We start from the raw sequence: 18351 nt of genomic DNA, 5'->3' as shown, positions 1-18351 counted from the left end.
AGAAATGTTGAACACCTTTTTCTCAGGTATTCAGAATGGCGTACGTTTGTTATGCAAGCGTTTAACAAAGGTTTTACCCTCATATTTGACTCCCGGTCAGGACACAAACACTCAGAGAAGATCACTTGTTACCTACGACAATCAGATGACGGTTTCGAGCTACGGTTACTGTAGATAAATCTTTAGTTTGCTTTATTTAGCTTTGATGTAGTGGTATTTTTGTAATTGGAAAATAGCACAAAACAAAAAGAAATAATTCGTTCTGCATCCACGAAAGGATGCTGAACAATCTGCAGGTGCCAAAATGCATAGTTAATAAAACCTCCAACCCCCCAGAGGATTTAAAGATGTTACAAGAGCGACATCTAACAGCGAGAGTTCTTGTACCGCGAACGAAATTCCCCGTCGAGACAACCACGGAAGTTAAACACACCATTCGACCTACTCTCCTATGAACTGGCAGCCGAGATGAGTAAACAGAAATAAGAGAAAAGAAGATAAACATATAAGAAAAAGTACACGTTCTTAAGTCTGGAAAAAATGCTTAAAAATTTATTGATTATTCTAACTAAAGCTACATAGATTCGCTATTTAGAATAACTTTATATTGGTAAGAATTAATTATACAACTGTGCAGTGAATTATATCTAAAATTAATACTATTTAGGATTCGCAACTAAAAATAGCCTTATTCTAATCGCGTGAATTAAAACTTAAAGGTTAAGGTAAAATTTGTAAAGTTGATCAATCTAATGCTAAAAAAGTAAAATAGTTCTTTCTGAAGGTTCAAGTATCGAGTTCCAGACAGTTTCTTTGATAAATTGTTGGTCGGTAGCGAAAAGACACTGCAATAAGTCACCTTTATTATAAAAAATGAACCCACTTTAAATTATTCTCACTCTTTTAGAAATTTGTAAATCTACCATTAAAGTTTTCACAAAGCAGAAACACCATTTTTTCTTTATCGCCAACAGACACCATTCTGCTTTTCTGGAAGAATGCAGAACGATTCGCAATATGTATGAACAGAAGTAAATTCGGCACCCCATTAGGGATGCCAAACAATCTGCTGAAACCTTTTAGTATAGAAAGAATGAATAGATAGAAGGGATTCATTCACTCCAGGAAGAACGATGAATTCCTCTGACTTTGACTCTTTACCATATTGGGTGAGAAACGATAGAATATCCTTAAATTTTAGCTCACCATAGACAGATTCAACCATGTATGGATAACCAAAAACCCGGATACGCAGTTGCGTCAATGTGAAACATTTACATCGGATGCTATGAAATACGCAATCGCACTTACACAAATCACAAAAAATACGCAGCACTCTGAATAATAGCCATGTGATAGTTGAGTTTGCAATGTCCAGTCAAAGCTCTGACCAGAATACTGCAATAATGCTTGGAAAATGCAGTAGACACTGACATTTTCAGATTTAAATCAGGAGACAATGCTTTTGTCTGATCGCAAGTTTGCAAGCTGCACCAGTAGCTGGCTTGTTTGAATGCAGCCCAAGAACGAATCTTGTGCTTTATTCAATTAATTGACAGTGCCCCGGTAACCAATAAGCACATACTAATGCCGCATTATGACAGCAATGGCATTTCAATCACACTTGAGACTGAATTAAGGCCGCCTTCTGCAAAATATACGGCTATTCATAGATAATGCTTGTTTTTGGTTGATGTGCATTCTGAAAGCTGAATTCTGATTAATTTACAACAGATTAGCTTCCAGATTGCAGATATTGAGCTAGAAGAATTTGTGATGCCCATAAAAGGCTATTTTAATGCCATTATTAGTGCATACTGGTTACCTGGGTGATAGGGCTACATATTTTATGGGTGATTCCAGCTCTAACCAGCTCGTCTAGGTCTGAGTTGATGACTGACAATTTCCAGCATCCGAATTTTCAACGGCTGGTAAAATCCCAACTGCATCATCCATCTTATGAGGTCCTGTCTCGTTGGATGAAGATGCAGTAGTTGCAACATCCCGCATTTGAAACTTGAGTGAATTACGTAGCAATCTCAACAAGCCTAACCAAAAGTTTTATTGCTTTGCAGAACCAACAAACGACCCAGAATCGTCAGTGTTCAAGAGAGATAAGAAAGATTATTTAGGATATCATATTTCGTTTGGCAGCGTCCACTGTAATTGTTATAATATGAAATACATAATGTCATTGGTAGGCGAAGACTGGTTATACGGCAAATATGCCGATAAAAAGACAGCTTTTCTGTCTATGCCTTCAATTAGTCAGTCTAACTGTGACACGGAGTTTTGAGCTGCGCAAGGGCAAAGCCCACAAGTGTTCCGTTTACATTTTTTAGACTTCTGCAGTCATTCAGTTATCGGCACGGAAATACACCTTGACTTGCGAGCTCCCGTTTTAGTGGCCTTTTACGACATGGAACAGGAAACCAATGGATCTATTCTTGGTTGAAATAATTCTGCCGGATATAACACGGCTTACCTGTTTGATGGACTTATACCATCGGGACAGGTGGACCGTAGTGTTATTCTTAGCCAGTAAAAAATCGATTTTCGAATACACCCTAACATGAAAATGGTTTCCTTAATGACAAAATGAAAAAAATACGGGTCTAATATTTTTCGACGGCGAATGATTGTACCAAATATAACGGCCAATGGGCACTTCAGCTTTCAGGAAAATATATAAAATGACATTTTTTTTTTTCTGAAAGCTGAAACATTTTTACATAACATATCCAAAAATTGGTGATGTATGATGTTATTTTGTTTTTTAATAATATTTTTTTGAAAATTGCAAGTTTTCGTAGTTTCCGTGTTTTTTTCGATTTTTTAATTTAAATTTTGGTTTTCAGAAAAAAAAATTAAAGATGACATCTTGAAAACCGTTGAAAAGTTATACAATTGAATTTTTTAAACACAAAATTTCAACTTTACATTATCCCCATATTATGATTTTTGAAAAGATGTATTTTTTTAACAAAATCGAAAATAATCGATTTTTTAATCCACCCTAACAAGGAAATTGTCACCCTTATGACAAAATAAAAAAAACCTGTTTCAATCCACCTAGTGGTTTAATGATGCCTTTCTCATATCATACATACTATCATATATAAAACTGTGGTATTCTTCAAAATAGAATTCGTCGATTCTCGAAAGATTAACCGGAATTGATTTAGTTACCCGTTTACTGATAATGACTATCGATTGAAGCAGTTTTTTGGCCGATTTAGAATTTTTTCACGATTTTCGGTTTCGCCCTTTTAAGTGATGGTATAAAATTTTGTAACACACTTCGTCCTTTAATTCCGGAACAAGATGTCGGATCCGGATGAAATTCAGGAATTCGGTACAAGATCACAGAAACTTTCATTAAAACCTAAGTTTGAGAAAATTGGTCAAACAATCGCTGAGAAAATTTAGTGAGATCCATTTGAGAAAATATGACAACTATTTCCTGTGCCTCCGGAATCGAAAAATGGGAACCAGGATAGCCAAAAGCAGTCTACTGATAATGATTATCGAATGGAGTAGTTTTGGGGTCAGTTTAGATCTTTTTTCGTTTTTTGTTTCGCCCCTCTAAGTGATGGTATGAAAATTTGTACACACTTTACCCTATAAGTTTTGTATGGGACCGTAAATCCATTCATTTGAATCAAAGTTTGTTAAAATCGGTCACGCCATTTCTGAGAAAATAAAAGTAATTTTAAATTTGAATTTTTACACTAATCACCTTATAATTCCGGAACCGGAAATCGGATACAGATGAAATTCAGAAGTTATGTGAAGGATCATGAGACCATTTATTTGAATCTGAATTTGTGAAAATCGGTCACGCCATCTCTGATAAAAATTAGTACACATACATTGAATGTTATGCACATTTTACCCCATAACTCCGAAACCGGAAGTCAGATCCAAACAAAATTCAGGAACTTTGTATTAGACTATAAGAGTTTTCAGATGAATTTAAGTTTAAGAAAATCGGTTCAGCCATCTTCGATTAAAGTTGGTGCATTTATTTTGAGAATTTTTTGCACATTTTACCCCATAATACCGGATGCGGAAGTCGTATCCAAATAATATTCAGGATCTTTCATTTGAATCTAATTAGTCTCGGCTAATTGTGGTCATTCGTCGGGGTGCGATGAGGGTAAGTTGATTCCTTTCATGCAGCCTACCTGGATTTGATTCCCAACTCCGCACATAGAGTCAGACAGTTTTTCTGACCCAAAAGGTGAATGACCTTAAAGTCAAAACCTCTTCAATTGAAACAAAAAACAATATTCCAGAAGTACTTTTCTGAGTCAATTTTATTTGAAGAAATGTTTATTGAATACCCTTACGACATATTAGCTGGGAAGCTAGAAAATTTAGTTGGAAATAAACTAACATAACCTTTTTAACTTGTGAACAATTAAGAAGAATTTTACCGTTTTATGCATCTTTGCCCTAAGTAGTGGTTTGAAATTTAAAATACAGATCGCTGTCTAGTTCCGTAACCGGAAGTCGAATTTGGAAAAAATATCAATATAACCGGCCAGCAAACTAACATAACCTACAAATGGAAATAATTTCGAACCAAATTTGGAAGAATGTTTCCCCATTTTTGCATCGTCGCTTTAAAAAACGGTTTTCAATTTTGAAAACACCTCACCCTGTAGCTCTGGAATCGTAAGTTGGATCCGGATAAAATTCAGTAGCAGACCATGCTACCTTTTCATTTGAATCGCAGTTTGTGGAAATCAATGCGATATGAGAAAAAATAGTAATATAGTCTTAAACATACAACACTCAGTAATTGCACTACTCGACGAACTGAGCCAAATGGTATGTGACACTTGGCTCTCCGGTCCAATTTTAACTAGACGCTTTTTCAAGTAAAACCTTTTAGTTGAGAAAGGTAAAAAAGGAGAGGGCAGATTTGCAGTAAAGTTTGCTAACAAAATGAATTCATAGTTTTTTTTTTCACTTGGGTTGTAAAAACTTATAATAAAACAATTCGAAACACGCTAAACTAATATTTCAGTACAAGTTTCAACTGGGAATTAACCCATCCGTGGAGAGAGAGAAAATACAACGCCACTCCATTCGTACGTTTCGATGACGGTCATAAAATGAAGTACTGAATAGAAATGGAAATTTCCTTCTCGGTATTCTTTCGCACGCCCCAACCACCATTCGGCACACTAGGCACTAGCAGGCGAATTGTTGCGGCATACGTTGAATAAGTAGAGTGAGGTGAGTGCCGAGTGCTTGAAAAGGACGAGGGTCCTTCAGAGAGGATGGAATTTTGGCGTGAGGAACCGACTCTCACCATCTCCACCTACTCATCCACTTCGAAACAACCTCGGGACGACGGGAGGGGGATCACCGTCTTGCTTCTTTCTCTGCCAATTGCCCCCCGTGGCCTCTCTATTTTTCTCTCTTTCTCTAGTGTTGTTTGCGAACAGGTGACACTTACCTTTCCATCTTATCTAATGTGGCAGGGTATTTCAAAATCGTCTGTGAGCCATTCATTTCTATCACATTCTCGGTGGCAAGCTCGAGCTCTGAAAGTAGAGAGAAAAAAAAAAGAACGAACGGGAAAAGCGTTTTAGTGGAAATCATAGTTGGGGAACTGTTTATTAACGTAAGAGAAAAGGATGTATGTCATGCACTTGACTACGGACCGACCGGCTATCTTTGTTTGAGCACAGACTTCATAAGTCAAGTCGCACGAGCAAGGCAACGGAAGAGTTGGCAAATATGTTGAATTTATACGAAACGAACAGAAATGGACATTTTTTTGTTAAACAATTGTGCACGGAGCCTAAATGATTGTTTTGAATACTCAAAATCGTACATTATCTTGACTGTAACTGACTTTCAAGTGTTGCGATTCAGAACTCACATTCCGCAAACAAAAAACACAGAAGCATCACATTGCGTTGAACAATCTAATTAGGAAATATAGTGAACGTTACAACTGAACGGCACGAATGGGGTCTAATCTAGCATGAGACACTTGAAAAGTTGTACATTGATGCTTTAAAAACTCGCAGACAGATAAATGTGGCTGCCACGAAAATGTTTAAATGTATCGCATCGAATGATAAATTCAATATATTACATAAGTAACAATGAGGCAAAGCATATGTAGTAGGTTATCGAACGTCACCTACTTCGATCAAAATTAAAATGAAAGCACACGTCATCAATATGACAAATCATTTATTTTTCACGAATGAAGCATAAGTCGGGGGGAATGACAGTAATTCATTTTGTTATAACTGACAAAATATTTATTCCACTTTGCAATACTTGAAACGCATACGTCTAATTTATCTATATATACCAAAACTATGAGAAGTAAGCTTCGCTTTTCCAATCACTTTGGGATTATTATTCATTTATCTAGAATTTTCATCAATAGTTTGTCAATTTATCGCTTGGTTTCCATGATTACTGCTATGACAACTCATATAACAATATCGTTGTTGTGACGGACAAGGTAATTCCATGTTCATGTTCGAAAATATCTTGAAGCTGCTTGCTGGTTGGATTAATTTATAGTGAGAAAAATGATTAATTAATCAACTTATACTTGATTTTTCTCATATATTTTGTAGGAGTTGATTTATTGATTCAACTGTACAGTTACCAAAGTCATAAGTTCGGCTAATGCGACCATATATTAATATATTAGTAATTCCTGAAGTTTTTGGTGTGCAGTAACTGCATGAGCATTTGGAATTTTATGAAGAACAAACATGGACGCTCACTCTCTGATTAGAATACGTTTGATATAATGAAATTTAGTCCCATTCTGCTAAAAGGACTGTCGTTAATTTGGACAAAATTAAATTAGATCACATTATGATCGCTTTCATGCATCAGCATACCTCTCAAAGAACATTTGCTCAAAACTTGGTAAACTGTTAATACAATATAACAATGCAATTTTTTTATTTGAAAACACTTCCTTTGTAGGATTGTTAGTTGAAACATGTAAAATTTTATTGTTACCATGTTTGACAATACAGGACACAGTGTTGCAACTGTTATTACAATATACAATAAAAAAAATGCGCATGTGATCATCATACACGTCTTGAATTACCATAATTGTAATATTCCGTTATAAATTAATTATCTGGTTAAATAAAATGAATACATTAACGGAAATGCCTGCTGTCTGATAATTTCGAATAACTTGTTCTTGAAAACATGAAGACTACAAGGTCCCGTATTTACCAAATTGTACAGAAATTTAGAAACATTACATTAAACTACGATTTCATTCATTGTAGTCAAAATCATATGCTTCTGCAAAATGGTCTCTCTACACTTTGAAGTGCCAATCCGAATTTGTTCCTACTATGTAACTATGCAATATAAATATTTTAAAACTTATAAATCTGTCATTTTTGTTTTGATTAAAATTTCTAGAAATCTCAAGACGCACCCGATCAAGATTAAAAGAGTCACGTATCATCTGTAAAAATTATTCGGCGTTTAAATCATTCCATCATAAACGAGCAATCGACTTAATCACATATTTATAAACATCCTCATTAGTTAGAATTTTAATTGCGAATTATGAAACAGAGAAAAAAATCTCTTATGAAAACTTCACAGATACCAATTTGTTGCTAAGCTGTCAAACATTTCTCTTGATAAAGATGTGTGCCGTAAATATAGAGATGCGTGTGGATGTACCATCTTTCGTTTGCATTAACGAAGAATAATATGCATTTTCAAGAATTATTACTTGTTTCAATTCATTGAAGTGAATTTTGCGTCTCAAAATTAGCTTCTTACTCGAAACCAGAATTATTTCAATACTGTCATCCCCCTTGGCATAAGTATAATATTTTTTTGTTTTTTGGAGATACTTTTTATTAAAACACTGTAATTATTAATGGTGTCGAAAGTGAAAAAGTACTAGGAAATCGATAGAGCACTATAAAAAATGTACACTGAAGAAAAAGTTTCGAAAATTAAAAAACTAACCGAAAAAATCATTAACAATGTTAAAATTTTTAAAATATTTTTCTTATGATTTTTCTATAAGTCTATATATTAAGGCGGGTCAAATTGTAGGGAGCCGAAAAAAGTATGAGCATGAACTTAGCGAGGCACATCTCGCCGATGATAACGCAAATAGGTGAAAAATTTGTTGCTAATTAGTTACGGTAATTTTGAATTTATTGCTCAATCTTTTATTTATTTTTTGAACACTTCGCTAAGTTTATATGAAGTTAGCGAAGCCCCCTTCCAAATATGCTTCAAAACAAATCGAAGCCCAGTGAGTAATTTGTTGCTAATTAGTTACGGTAATTTTGAATTTGTTTTGCTCAATATATTTTTATCATATGAAGTACTTAGCGAAGTACTCAAACAAATAGAAAAAAATTTAGCAAAACAAATTCAAAATTACCGTAACTAATTAGCAACAAATTATTCATCTATTTGCGTTATCATCGGCGAGAGGTGCCTCGCTAGGAATCAGAATCAAATTTTACATTATTTTTGATGAGTTTCGGTTAGTTTTTTAATTCTTGGCACATCACGATTCTGGTTCTTTAGGTCCTTTCAAGAAACTTCGCCAAATAGAACCATATAGCGACATTCTGAATATTTGGAGGGGTATTTGGAGTCGAGAAATCCATTTCTGACAATATATTTTACAAACTATTACCACCCCGTGAATACGACTTAGTTTACAATGAGGCACCTTTTTAAAATTTACCATCTGAGAGAGTTTTTGATCGTGAATATCTCTTGTTGTGTCAAACGTATCAACACAATTTTTGCTACATGCCATCGGAAATATGATCATCAATATATGATAATATTTGCAGTTGTATGACATAATCACAAATAATTTAAAAACAAAGTTTTCTGAAATGTTGAGTATCAACGAGCATCGTGCCTGGAGGGATGAAAGGTTATCACTTGATATATTTCGTTCATTCTAGCCTGCGCAGTTGATTGAGCAGGAAGTAAAGCAAGTCCACCATTCCGGTTGGTTCAGTTCTAGAGCTCAATCCTAGTTCCAGTATCAAGAATTCAGTGCAGTATTGAATTAATTGCGGGACCTTCGCAGAGCCAGTCTCTCTTCAAAGAAGATCGATTGGTTCGTCCTGCTGCTGGTCGTTTGCATTGGAGCAAAATACAACGAAAAGCGCACAACGGTGGGGAATATTATGCACAATCAGTCCTTCTAATAGACAACGATGGGAACATTGTGCAGAATCTGCTCTTCTAATGGCTTCTAATTCTAGTCTAAAGAACTATAAAAATTGATATCAGTTTAGTGCAAACCTAGAATAATTTGATTCCATTTTCGCAAAAATTCGCACCAAACGAGTTCGAATAAAGCCAGCATTTGACTGCTTTGCGTTCGAGAAAAATGCTCCGATCAGTGTTTAAAATAGTGAAGAATTTTCCAATTCGGCCCTTCTGAAAGCCAGAAGTGAGTCCCGCACAGCATTTTGATAGTTTCTTCCGCTGAAATATGCAAATCCGAAAGGAAATAAACTGCATTAAAATTCTGTATGTTGCTATTTTTTTGCACTCTCGTTTGTTCCGCGTTATTTAAGTGTGTGGTAGAAAATATTTGTCGCCAACTAGTCAATCTTTAGTATTCTCATTTTTATTCGTACTTACGTCCTTCAGTTATGTCTGTGACAGCAACTACTCCCCTCAAATTTTCATTAAGCCAAATTTTCGTCGATTTTAGCAAAAATTTCACATTCATTTTACTCAAAAGGAGACGGAAAAAATCTAATAAATGGAGAAATGCTGGCATTAATTTGTTAAAATAATTGACAGAAATGGATTTTTCGAATCCAAAGTCCTCAGAAGTCTAGACAAAAAATAATATTTTTTGTTTTGAATACAATATTTAAGTTGATATTTTAATATTAAAAAAACAATATTGAAAATGTCGCTGGCACGAAACTCATTTTTGAGCTATGGTTTCTTTGGCAAAGGTTCTTGAGAAGACCCAAAGAACCAGAATCGTGATACACCCTAATGCAAAAAAAACTTGACCGCCCTGCTATACATACTAGAACTTATCGTAAGTAAATTTATCGCTTTTTATTGTTTAAATCACTATTTTTCACCCGAAATTTTAAGCTGGAAAAATGCATTAAACTTACTTCAGCTGTAACAACTTTTCAATTCATACTAATTAAATGAACATCAAATGTGGATTGTCTAAAAAAATTAAAAAGATCTTATTTTTCTAATGGTGGTGGATAGCTCTTGTAGTTCAAACAAGCGTTGTTATCGCATATCCGACAACATTATCGAAACCAAAAGTATCAGTAGTAATACGTTTGAGCTTGATCATTGGTCACTTTCTGAAAAATGGTGCGGATTGAAAGAGAGAAAACGCGATTTGTCTGTTACGTCACTAATAAGAGTATATCTTCAGAGCTGAAATATTTCCGATTTGATCATCGAAGATGATCGATGATCAGTTAGTACATTTCAAACAAACCTAGGATTGTTAAAATCGGTTCAGTTATCGCTGAGAAAATTGAGCGGAGGCAAAAATAGCGGTTTGTTGGATACGTCACTTATGTCATTACATCCCCGGAACCAAAGGTGGCAGCCATTGGATCTTGAAACTAAATTGATACCTCAAGATTAGCTTTCAAACGGGCCTAAGCTTGTGAAATTCAGTGAATTCATCTCGATCAAATTGATCGGAGAAAAAACAAAGTTTTGTCGGTTACGCCCCTTACATCGTTACATCTCTGGAACCGGAAATGAGAGTTGTTTGATCTTCGAATTTGATTCACACCCCAAAAACTTTTTCTCCTTAGACACCATTTTTATACAAATGACATAAACTGCTGACGCACTGATGAGCCGGAGGCGAAACGTAAAAAGTAAAAATAGTTATGTGCACTTAGCACAAAGCCGGTACCCATGCGGGACTAAATCCGGTACCAAAACCTAAATAACAAATGACAGTTTTAGAGTTACAACACTAAAAAGCAAAGGATTTATTTCTTGTCTGAGTATTTTAAAAACGGATACTTCTATTTGTTGCTTTAACAGGTGATCATTTCCTAGTGATTTTTTGCCATCTTTTACCAAACACTTTAATTCTTAAATGAAATTAATTATTCGGATAAACACGAATTGAAACTAAATCCAGATATTAAATGACTCAAACTTACTTCATTAGTTTGCAATAATTTTATAAAAGAAAAAGTCTTAAATCAAACCTGCTTAAATTACCATAAAATATCTTAATTCTCTTCTTTTCCTCAACACTTCCTCGAAAACAGCACCTATTGTGCGGAGCCAAGTGTTGTTAGGCTCTACTTAATGTGACATAATTTTTCATATCACGCCTGTCTTTATGTGCGGTAATTGCTCTCTTCATTCCATCATGAGTGCTTCTGTCCACTGGGGGAAAAATATCTTTCTCCGGACAGAAATGGGACTGAGGATTCCAATGTGGCATCTGACAAAAAAACAAAAGCCAGGAAAAAATCATTGGATTCTTGCTTCGAAATTGCAGAAGGCGACAGCAATGAAGAAGCCTCGTTCGTTACTTCCATGTGTTAAATTATTTCAATAACCTGCATAGTTTTGCCTTATTTCCATCATATGTTTGTTTGTCGATAAGTATTCTTGAAAATTAGTTTTTCGTGATTTTATAACTTCAAATATTTTAACAATTTGTTTCACTATGTGAAATTTTTTACACATCAAATGATGCCTGAGCGTGCGAAAAGTATTTAAACTGGACATAGACTTAGCTACAAGGTTTGTTAAATTGCATCTCTAGTACAACCTTGACGTTGGGGTTCGATTGTTCCTTCAGTAAGATTTCAATTTAATTTTCTGTGGGTCCATTTTTACAGTGTTTGAAATCAGATGTAGATTGAATTTGGTAGCACAGACAAGTACTACAGCTTTTGCTTATCAGATTTGCTCACCTTCGGTAGTGCCCATTAACCCCTTAACACTCAAGGGAATTATTTTGCCCTTCTATAAAAATCGTTATCGATTCATCAATTAACATTAAATAAATGTTTTCTACTTAATGTTAAAAAAACTTATTTCCAAGGCGACAAATGTGTTTCTGAACGAATGAAAAAAAAAAAGAACTGTCAATCTTTATTGCACTAAAAAAGTTTGTGCAAAACAACGCAAAGAAAACAGAACACATAATAAATGTGTTATGTGCAACGTCCACTTGTGCTAAACAAGAACCAGAATCGTTTGGCAGAATACCAAAACTAACTGTTTATTCTACTATTCTGAAAATTAAAGCATAAATTAAATTACGATACAATAAACCCAACTCTTCGTTTATTTATTTATGAGGATCATAGGGAAAATAGGGAATACCTGTTCCTGTCCAGTAAAAGGCCACATTTGCAGGTCTAGGAACTTTCAGTTGCCAGAATTCTTTTTGACTAAACTGTTAAAAATGTTTTTATTTATTCTTAATTTTTCCTCGAGCTTTCAAGAGTAGTCCAATCTGGTAAAATTATTTTACTTCTTTCATGTTATTTCTCGTACTCGAACACTACAGGTTGCGATAAGATCAAATCATACGCGTTTCTCATCGCTTATTCTTATGTGATGATTCGTTAGCAGTAATTTTCTTAAAAGTGCTCCGCTCAGTTATTGTTCGTAGTTTTCATTATTTTATACGTTTCTTTTACTTATTTAAATTATATTATGAATTTAGTTTCCGAATGCATATTCTAATGCCGCATGCCCGCATCGCTGGTCTCTATTTCGATTATGGGTTTTCGCCAGTATTAAAATTTTTATACTAGAATTATGTGCATATCTTCTTACTGAATAAGCTGTTTTAATGGTTTGTTTAGTGTTTGTATAACCAACTAGGAATCTGTTCCGGAAGAAAAACTCGGAGCCTTCGGATGCCCAAGATATTTTCAGTTAAAACAGTTTAAATGTCTGGGTTTCACAAGTAGGAAAATGGAACATGTAGTGATTCTTTTTTAGTTATACATAAAATATATAAGATAAATCGACTCTGCTTGGCCTTAAGGATCTTCAGCCATGTCAACTAGATGAATGAATACAAAAAGGAATGTCAACTCCTTACAATATGTGTATTAGGGTGCCAAAAGCGTTAGTGCTCAGAAGTTTGAACACCTCTAAGAAAGTCCCTATGCAAAAGTTGAGCTGAATCGGATATGGATTAGGGGTGCCACCCGGCGGGTAAAGGCTGAAAATTTTCGATCTTCAAAAATGACCATAAGGGATTTAATTTTAATTCATATCGGGTTATTATATCCGACCATAATTCATCAAATTTCCGAAAACGAAACTATTTTGTACTGCTAAATGTCATGATATGAAACATCTAGTGTCATCTCGAAAAAAAATTTTTAATGGACTCTCTGGGATTTTCCAAATCAAAATTTTGTATGCCAAATGTCTTAAAACTGCATGAAACGTCGAGATCTGGTGTTATCTCGACGTTCCAGGCAATTTTAAGATATTTGGCATCCAACATATTTTTTCGATTTAGGAAATCTCGAAATTCCTGAGTCGATTTTTTCAAAAAATTTGTTTTCGAGTCAACACTAATTCTTGACGTTCCAGACAATTCTAAGACATTTGGCATAAAAAAATCATTCACTCTAGTTTTTAATCTTGAGGTTGTTAAATGTTACACCGGTCTCTAAAAGCTTTTAAGTAACTATAAAATCCTACATTTTGTATTTCAATAGGAGAATTTTCAACTCTTCAAAAACCTTAAAATATATTCTATAAAAAATATTTTTCACTTTAGCCATTAGGGTCTGTGCAGACTTTTCTGCAACCGATTTTGCAGCTTTTGTCCAAGATTTCGATTTTTTCTATTATTGTATCTTGTTGTTTATATAGAGAGAGTTCTCTCTTCCCATGAGCCCAATACCGCTCGATAGGTCACAACTCCGTACCTCTTTCGGTACAACATGGATTCCATTCACTTTATACCATTCCGAAACATCTTAGGTGTAGTGACAAGATGCCAAATCTAGCCAGAATAGCGAGCGAGCTTCATGGTTACGTATGAATGGTGAAGATCGATTCTTTAGGTATATTTCCATGTTTATCGTTCCAGTAGCGATGAAGCTTTGGTTTGCTCGACCACTACTTCATATTGCCTGCCATATGACGACTTTTCAAAACATTTTTTTAATTGCGTGAAAAATAATTCCAATGTTTATTACAAAAGTATTTGCAATGTTTCGATATACAGGGTTCCCCACAAAAAAAAATGAATTTAAAAATGCAATAACAGAAAAACGATTTGATAGATTTCAATGAATATACATTTATTTGAAAGGTTAATTTTTAATGAAAATTATTTTCGTTCGAATGACCCCCACGGCTGGTTTGGCAGTAGCCAATCTGATCCACCCAATTTTTGGGTACATTTTCAATTATTTCTGGTCTTATGTCATCAATAGCAACTTGAATTTCATGCTTGAGATCTTAAATTGATTCTAGATGGCTGGCGTAACATTTATCTTTAATCGATCCCCAAAGAAAATAATCCAGCGGCGTCAAATTGCAGCTTCTCGCAGGCTAATTTGCATCACCATTTCTGCTGATTATTTGATTTTCAAAGATTGTTCGACGAACATCGATTGTTTCATTGGCTGTGTGGCACGTAGCGCCGTCCTGTAAATAAATGTATAATCATTGAAATCTTTCGAACCGTTTTTTTCTATTATTGCATTTTTAAATACGAATTTTTTGTGGAAAACCCTTCAATAAGGAACAATGTTTAACTGGAAGAATTTTGGATTGGATTCTGGAACTGAGTTCTCAAACCGGAATTCGGAACTAAATTCAGAACTGGGATTATGATCCGTCTGAATTCAGAACTTTTTTTTTGCTTTAGAATTTAGTTTCAGAATTCAAAACCATGAATCTGGAACTGAATCCTATTTCTGGATTTGGAAACAGTTACATAAGTTCAATTCTATAATTCTAGAACTAAATTTATGAATTGAATTCTAAGCTTGTCCCGGATATCAAATTTGGTTTTTGATTTCAGGTTTAGTTCCTGAATCCTGATCGATTATTAATATTCGGAAGTGAAAAAGAAGCATGTCAGTTTTATTCGTATTCACGTCATGTATTCACTCTAACAAAGAGAAAGAATACACTAAATCACATCATGAAAAATATCCGTATCTAAAAAAAACAATGTGGACTTTAGTGCAAAAAAATGTTTGATGATTAATTTATGATTTTTTTAGTTTTAATTGACCTAAAAAAGAATATAATCGATTGAGATTATGAAAATGAATCATCTTATAATTTTTTGCTTTTGTTTTCTATTCACTATTGTTAAATAAAATGCGTACTGCAATATGTACTATTTTTTCAAAGTCGATGTAATTTCTTGATTTTCACGAGATATGTACTGTTTTTTTTTTCAAAACAAAAACTATACGATCATAATGTATCACGTTAACATGAACATATACTCTTACCCTAAAATCATGATTCGTTTTGCTCATTTCTAGCACAGAAATCAGATATACTGGCTCCATGTGAACTGTGTGTAAAATAGTACTCGTATGGAAATCGTGTGAGAAGTGTTCAAATTGTTCTAGTTGGAATATTTCTATAATAGGCAGGAGAACTTTGTTATCGTTCTGGAACGTAGTGGAACGTTTTGAAAGATCGTGGCGAATAGGACTGGGCTTCTTGTTTTTAACGTATAGCAAATTTCAAATTTATACAGATCTTTGAAGAATTTTGTTCTAGCCTGTACATATACTATCTGTATTCCTAGTATCGGAATTCTTCCGGTGTATGATTTCTGAGGGAACCTAAAAATTTGCTTCGTATTGATATCGTTACGATCAATCGTATCTAGTATAGAAATCTGTATTTTTTATGCTAGTTATTTATAGATCAAACCTCTAAAACAATTGAAGAATTATTGAGCCTAATTGAAGAACTATACGGCTTTTTAAATGTATTTGATATGATTTTTCCATGTGATGTATAAAAACACGCTCTATAAAATGAAACTTTTATACTTATCAGCCGCTAATTCCGGAACCGGAAGTCGGATCCAGATGAAATTTAATAGCACGCAATGGAACTACAAGGCCTTCAATCTGAATCTGAGTTGAAGAAAATCGGTTTAGCGATCTCTGAGAAAATCAAGTGCCCTTCTTTTCATTTGTTTGCACATTTTACTTCGTTACTCCCGAACCGAAAGTTCGATCCGGGTAAAATTCAATAACAACCTATGGGACCAAGAGACCGAGACAGTGATTGCATAGTATTTCTATATGAGAAAAGCAAAACGCTTCAAAACCGTGTAATTTCGGAAATTAGCGCAAAAAAAATCGGAAGTCAGCGTAGACAAAAAAAATTAACTTCGGAAATCCGCGTAAATTCCGAATAGCATCGAAAATCCGCGTGAAAAAAAAACGCTTACAGAAGAGGGTAGTGGGATAATTTTTATGTTTTCATTTCGAACTTATCACTACATGAAAGACCCCGTCATCTACTGATTCAAAGTCGGAAAACCATCGAAGACATCAATCCAAAAAAAGGCTCAGCCCATGCATCAATTTACAATCCTTTCAGCAGTTTTCAATAATGCACAGATTTCAACGTATTTTCCGGACCGTTTGTCACAAGCGTATATCGATACACTAGTTCCAATACTACAACCGAGTTGCTATCTGCGAACAAGCACGGACTCTTTTTTCGTCCACAAACTAGACGAAGCACATAAGCAGGCGTTTCGTTTTCTCGTTCGATACATCGTCGAATTTCATTGTTTCGGTCGTTGTTTGCCATTGCATTTGGGTGAATTTATAATTGCGCTCCATGGGCTAAAATGGATGCCCTAAAATGGATTCAAAGCATAAAGATGAGCCCATTGAATTGATGAATACCACAAAAGAAGTAGCAGTTTCGAGTTTCTGTCCGACTACTGCTTAAACGCTCGGAAGCTTTGAAGGTCAAAGTCTGATTTCGAAAAATCTCTCTTTCCTTTATGGCACATGAAGGCTTCGGGAATCGATCGGAAAAAGGGGTCAAAATATTGAACGATCATGACAAAGCAACGATGACTAATCTTTCCGTAGCTGACGACAGTACTCACTAGACTGTACGGGATCGAAAACTCCATATGAATGAATGAATGAATGGGGAAATAAATGAATGAGGAAACTTACCTCGACGATTGAAAGGTCGAACTCGCACCGCGACTTTTATTTTATCAGACATTTTCGATGACTCGTTGTTTTATCCTTGTTCTCGAACAATCACACGTAAATTGATTGGAACATTAAACTAATTATTATAGATAACTAAATAAGGAATAAAGAGTAAAACACACACTGAAATCTAGGCATTGAATGAAGGTTGAAACTTTTTCCAATCAAAAATCCTTCACGGGCAGCAAAGTTAACACTTTTGAAGGGGTTTACACCTTCATGCACTTGTTTTTCTTCTCACTGACTCACACCACAATGTGTTACGGAATAACAACAATAAAAAGCCCTCGCTCACTACGTAGTAAAAACACAGCCCAACTCGATTTTGCTGCCCATATCGAGTGGTGGTTCAGCCGTTCAGCTAAATTAAATGACACAACACTCCACGGAGCACACAGCAAAAAAAAAATAGGAGGCGAAAAGAGGATCTCTTTTCCCTTCTCTCACTCTAGCGAGGGCTGCTCGCCATCTTGATTTTTGGGGCTGATTTTTTCCTTCCTGCGCCACTGAACACACTCGGTCGAACCCCAAGGACCAAGGATTTTACCTTTTGCACTCACCACCAAACGCCAGGAACTGTACACTAATTTGCAAGTTTCACGTGATTACCGAAGCGTTTCGTTCCGGAAAACGTTCGCCAAATTCCGATACACAACCGAACAGAAGGTGGGCTACAGAAAATTTTGCTGATTCGATCGTTCTTGCTTCATATCGTTAAAACTTGTTCTGTATCTCCAGCACTAATCGTTGTCAATCGACAAGGAAAAAAAACACTTTCGAAGCACCACCTCCTATCGTCGCGAGAGCAGAATTAACACAAAATCCCTTTCTGTGCTTGTGCGCTGCTGGTGCACTGCTACGCGAGCAAAACGTCAAAGTCGCATGAATGACAGCTCCAGCCACGATAAAATGGTAACATTCACATTCAGGTACTATGAATGAAGATGCCAGGGGCTATGTATTGGTGAGCATGAATGATTTTGCGGTTTGGATCGTTTCGATAGACGGCCTATCGGAGAATAACGGCAGTGCGAGTGAGAACGGGGCTCTTTGTTTACGATAATCCTGTTGGTGTGTATGTGTGTATTTCTATGAGCAGAGCATA

At 35.2% G+C, this 18351-nt stretch overlaps 1 protein-coding gene across 4 annotated transcripts in view; it reads right to left on the bottom strand.

Moving 5' to 3' along the window:
- The window catches only part of LOC131439024 (kinesin-like protein KIF13B), an 85828-nt gene extending 67750 nt beyond the window's left edge, over positions 1-18078 (bottom strand). Inside the window, exons 1-3 of one of the 4 annotated variants that reach the window (XM_058609505.1) lie at positions 17794-18077; positions 17205-17339; positions 5471-5558 (exon numbers count right to left, since the gene is read on the bottom strand). In XM_058609505.1, the coding sequence (XP_058465488.1) occupies positions 5471-5558; positions 17205-17256 (140 nt within the window). In that variant the 5' untranslated portion in view covers positions 17257-17339; positions 17794-18077. Of the gene's footprint in view, positions 1-5470; positions 5559-17204 lie in introns of all 4 variants that reach the window. The other 3 variants (XM_058609504.1, XM_058609508.1, XM_058609506.1) reach the window with 3 other exon arrangements.
- Between the last annotated feature and the right edge of the window lie 273 nt (positions 18079-18351).

Source organism: Malaya genurostris, chromosome 3 (genome assembly GCF_030247185.1).
Source record: "Malaya genurostris strain Urasoe2022 chromosome 3, Malgen_1.1, whole genome shotgun sequence".
NCBI classification, from domain to species: Eukaryota; Metazoa; Arthropoda; class Insecta; order Diptera; family Culicidae; genus Malaya; species Malaya genurostris.
This window is presented reverse-complemented; position numbering and strand designations above follow the sequence as displayed.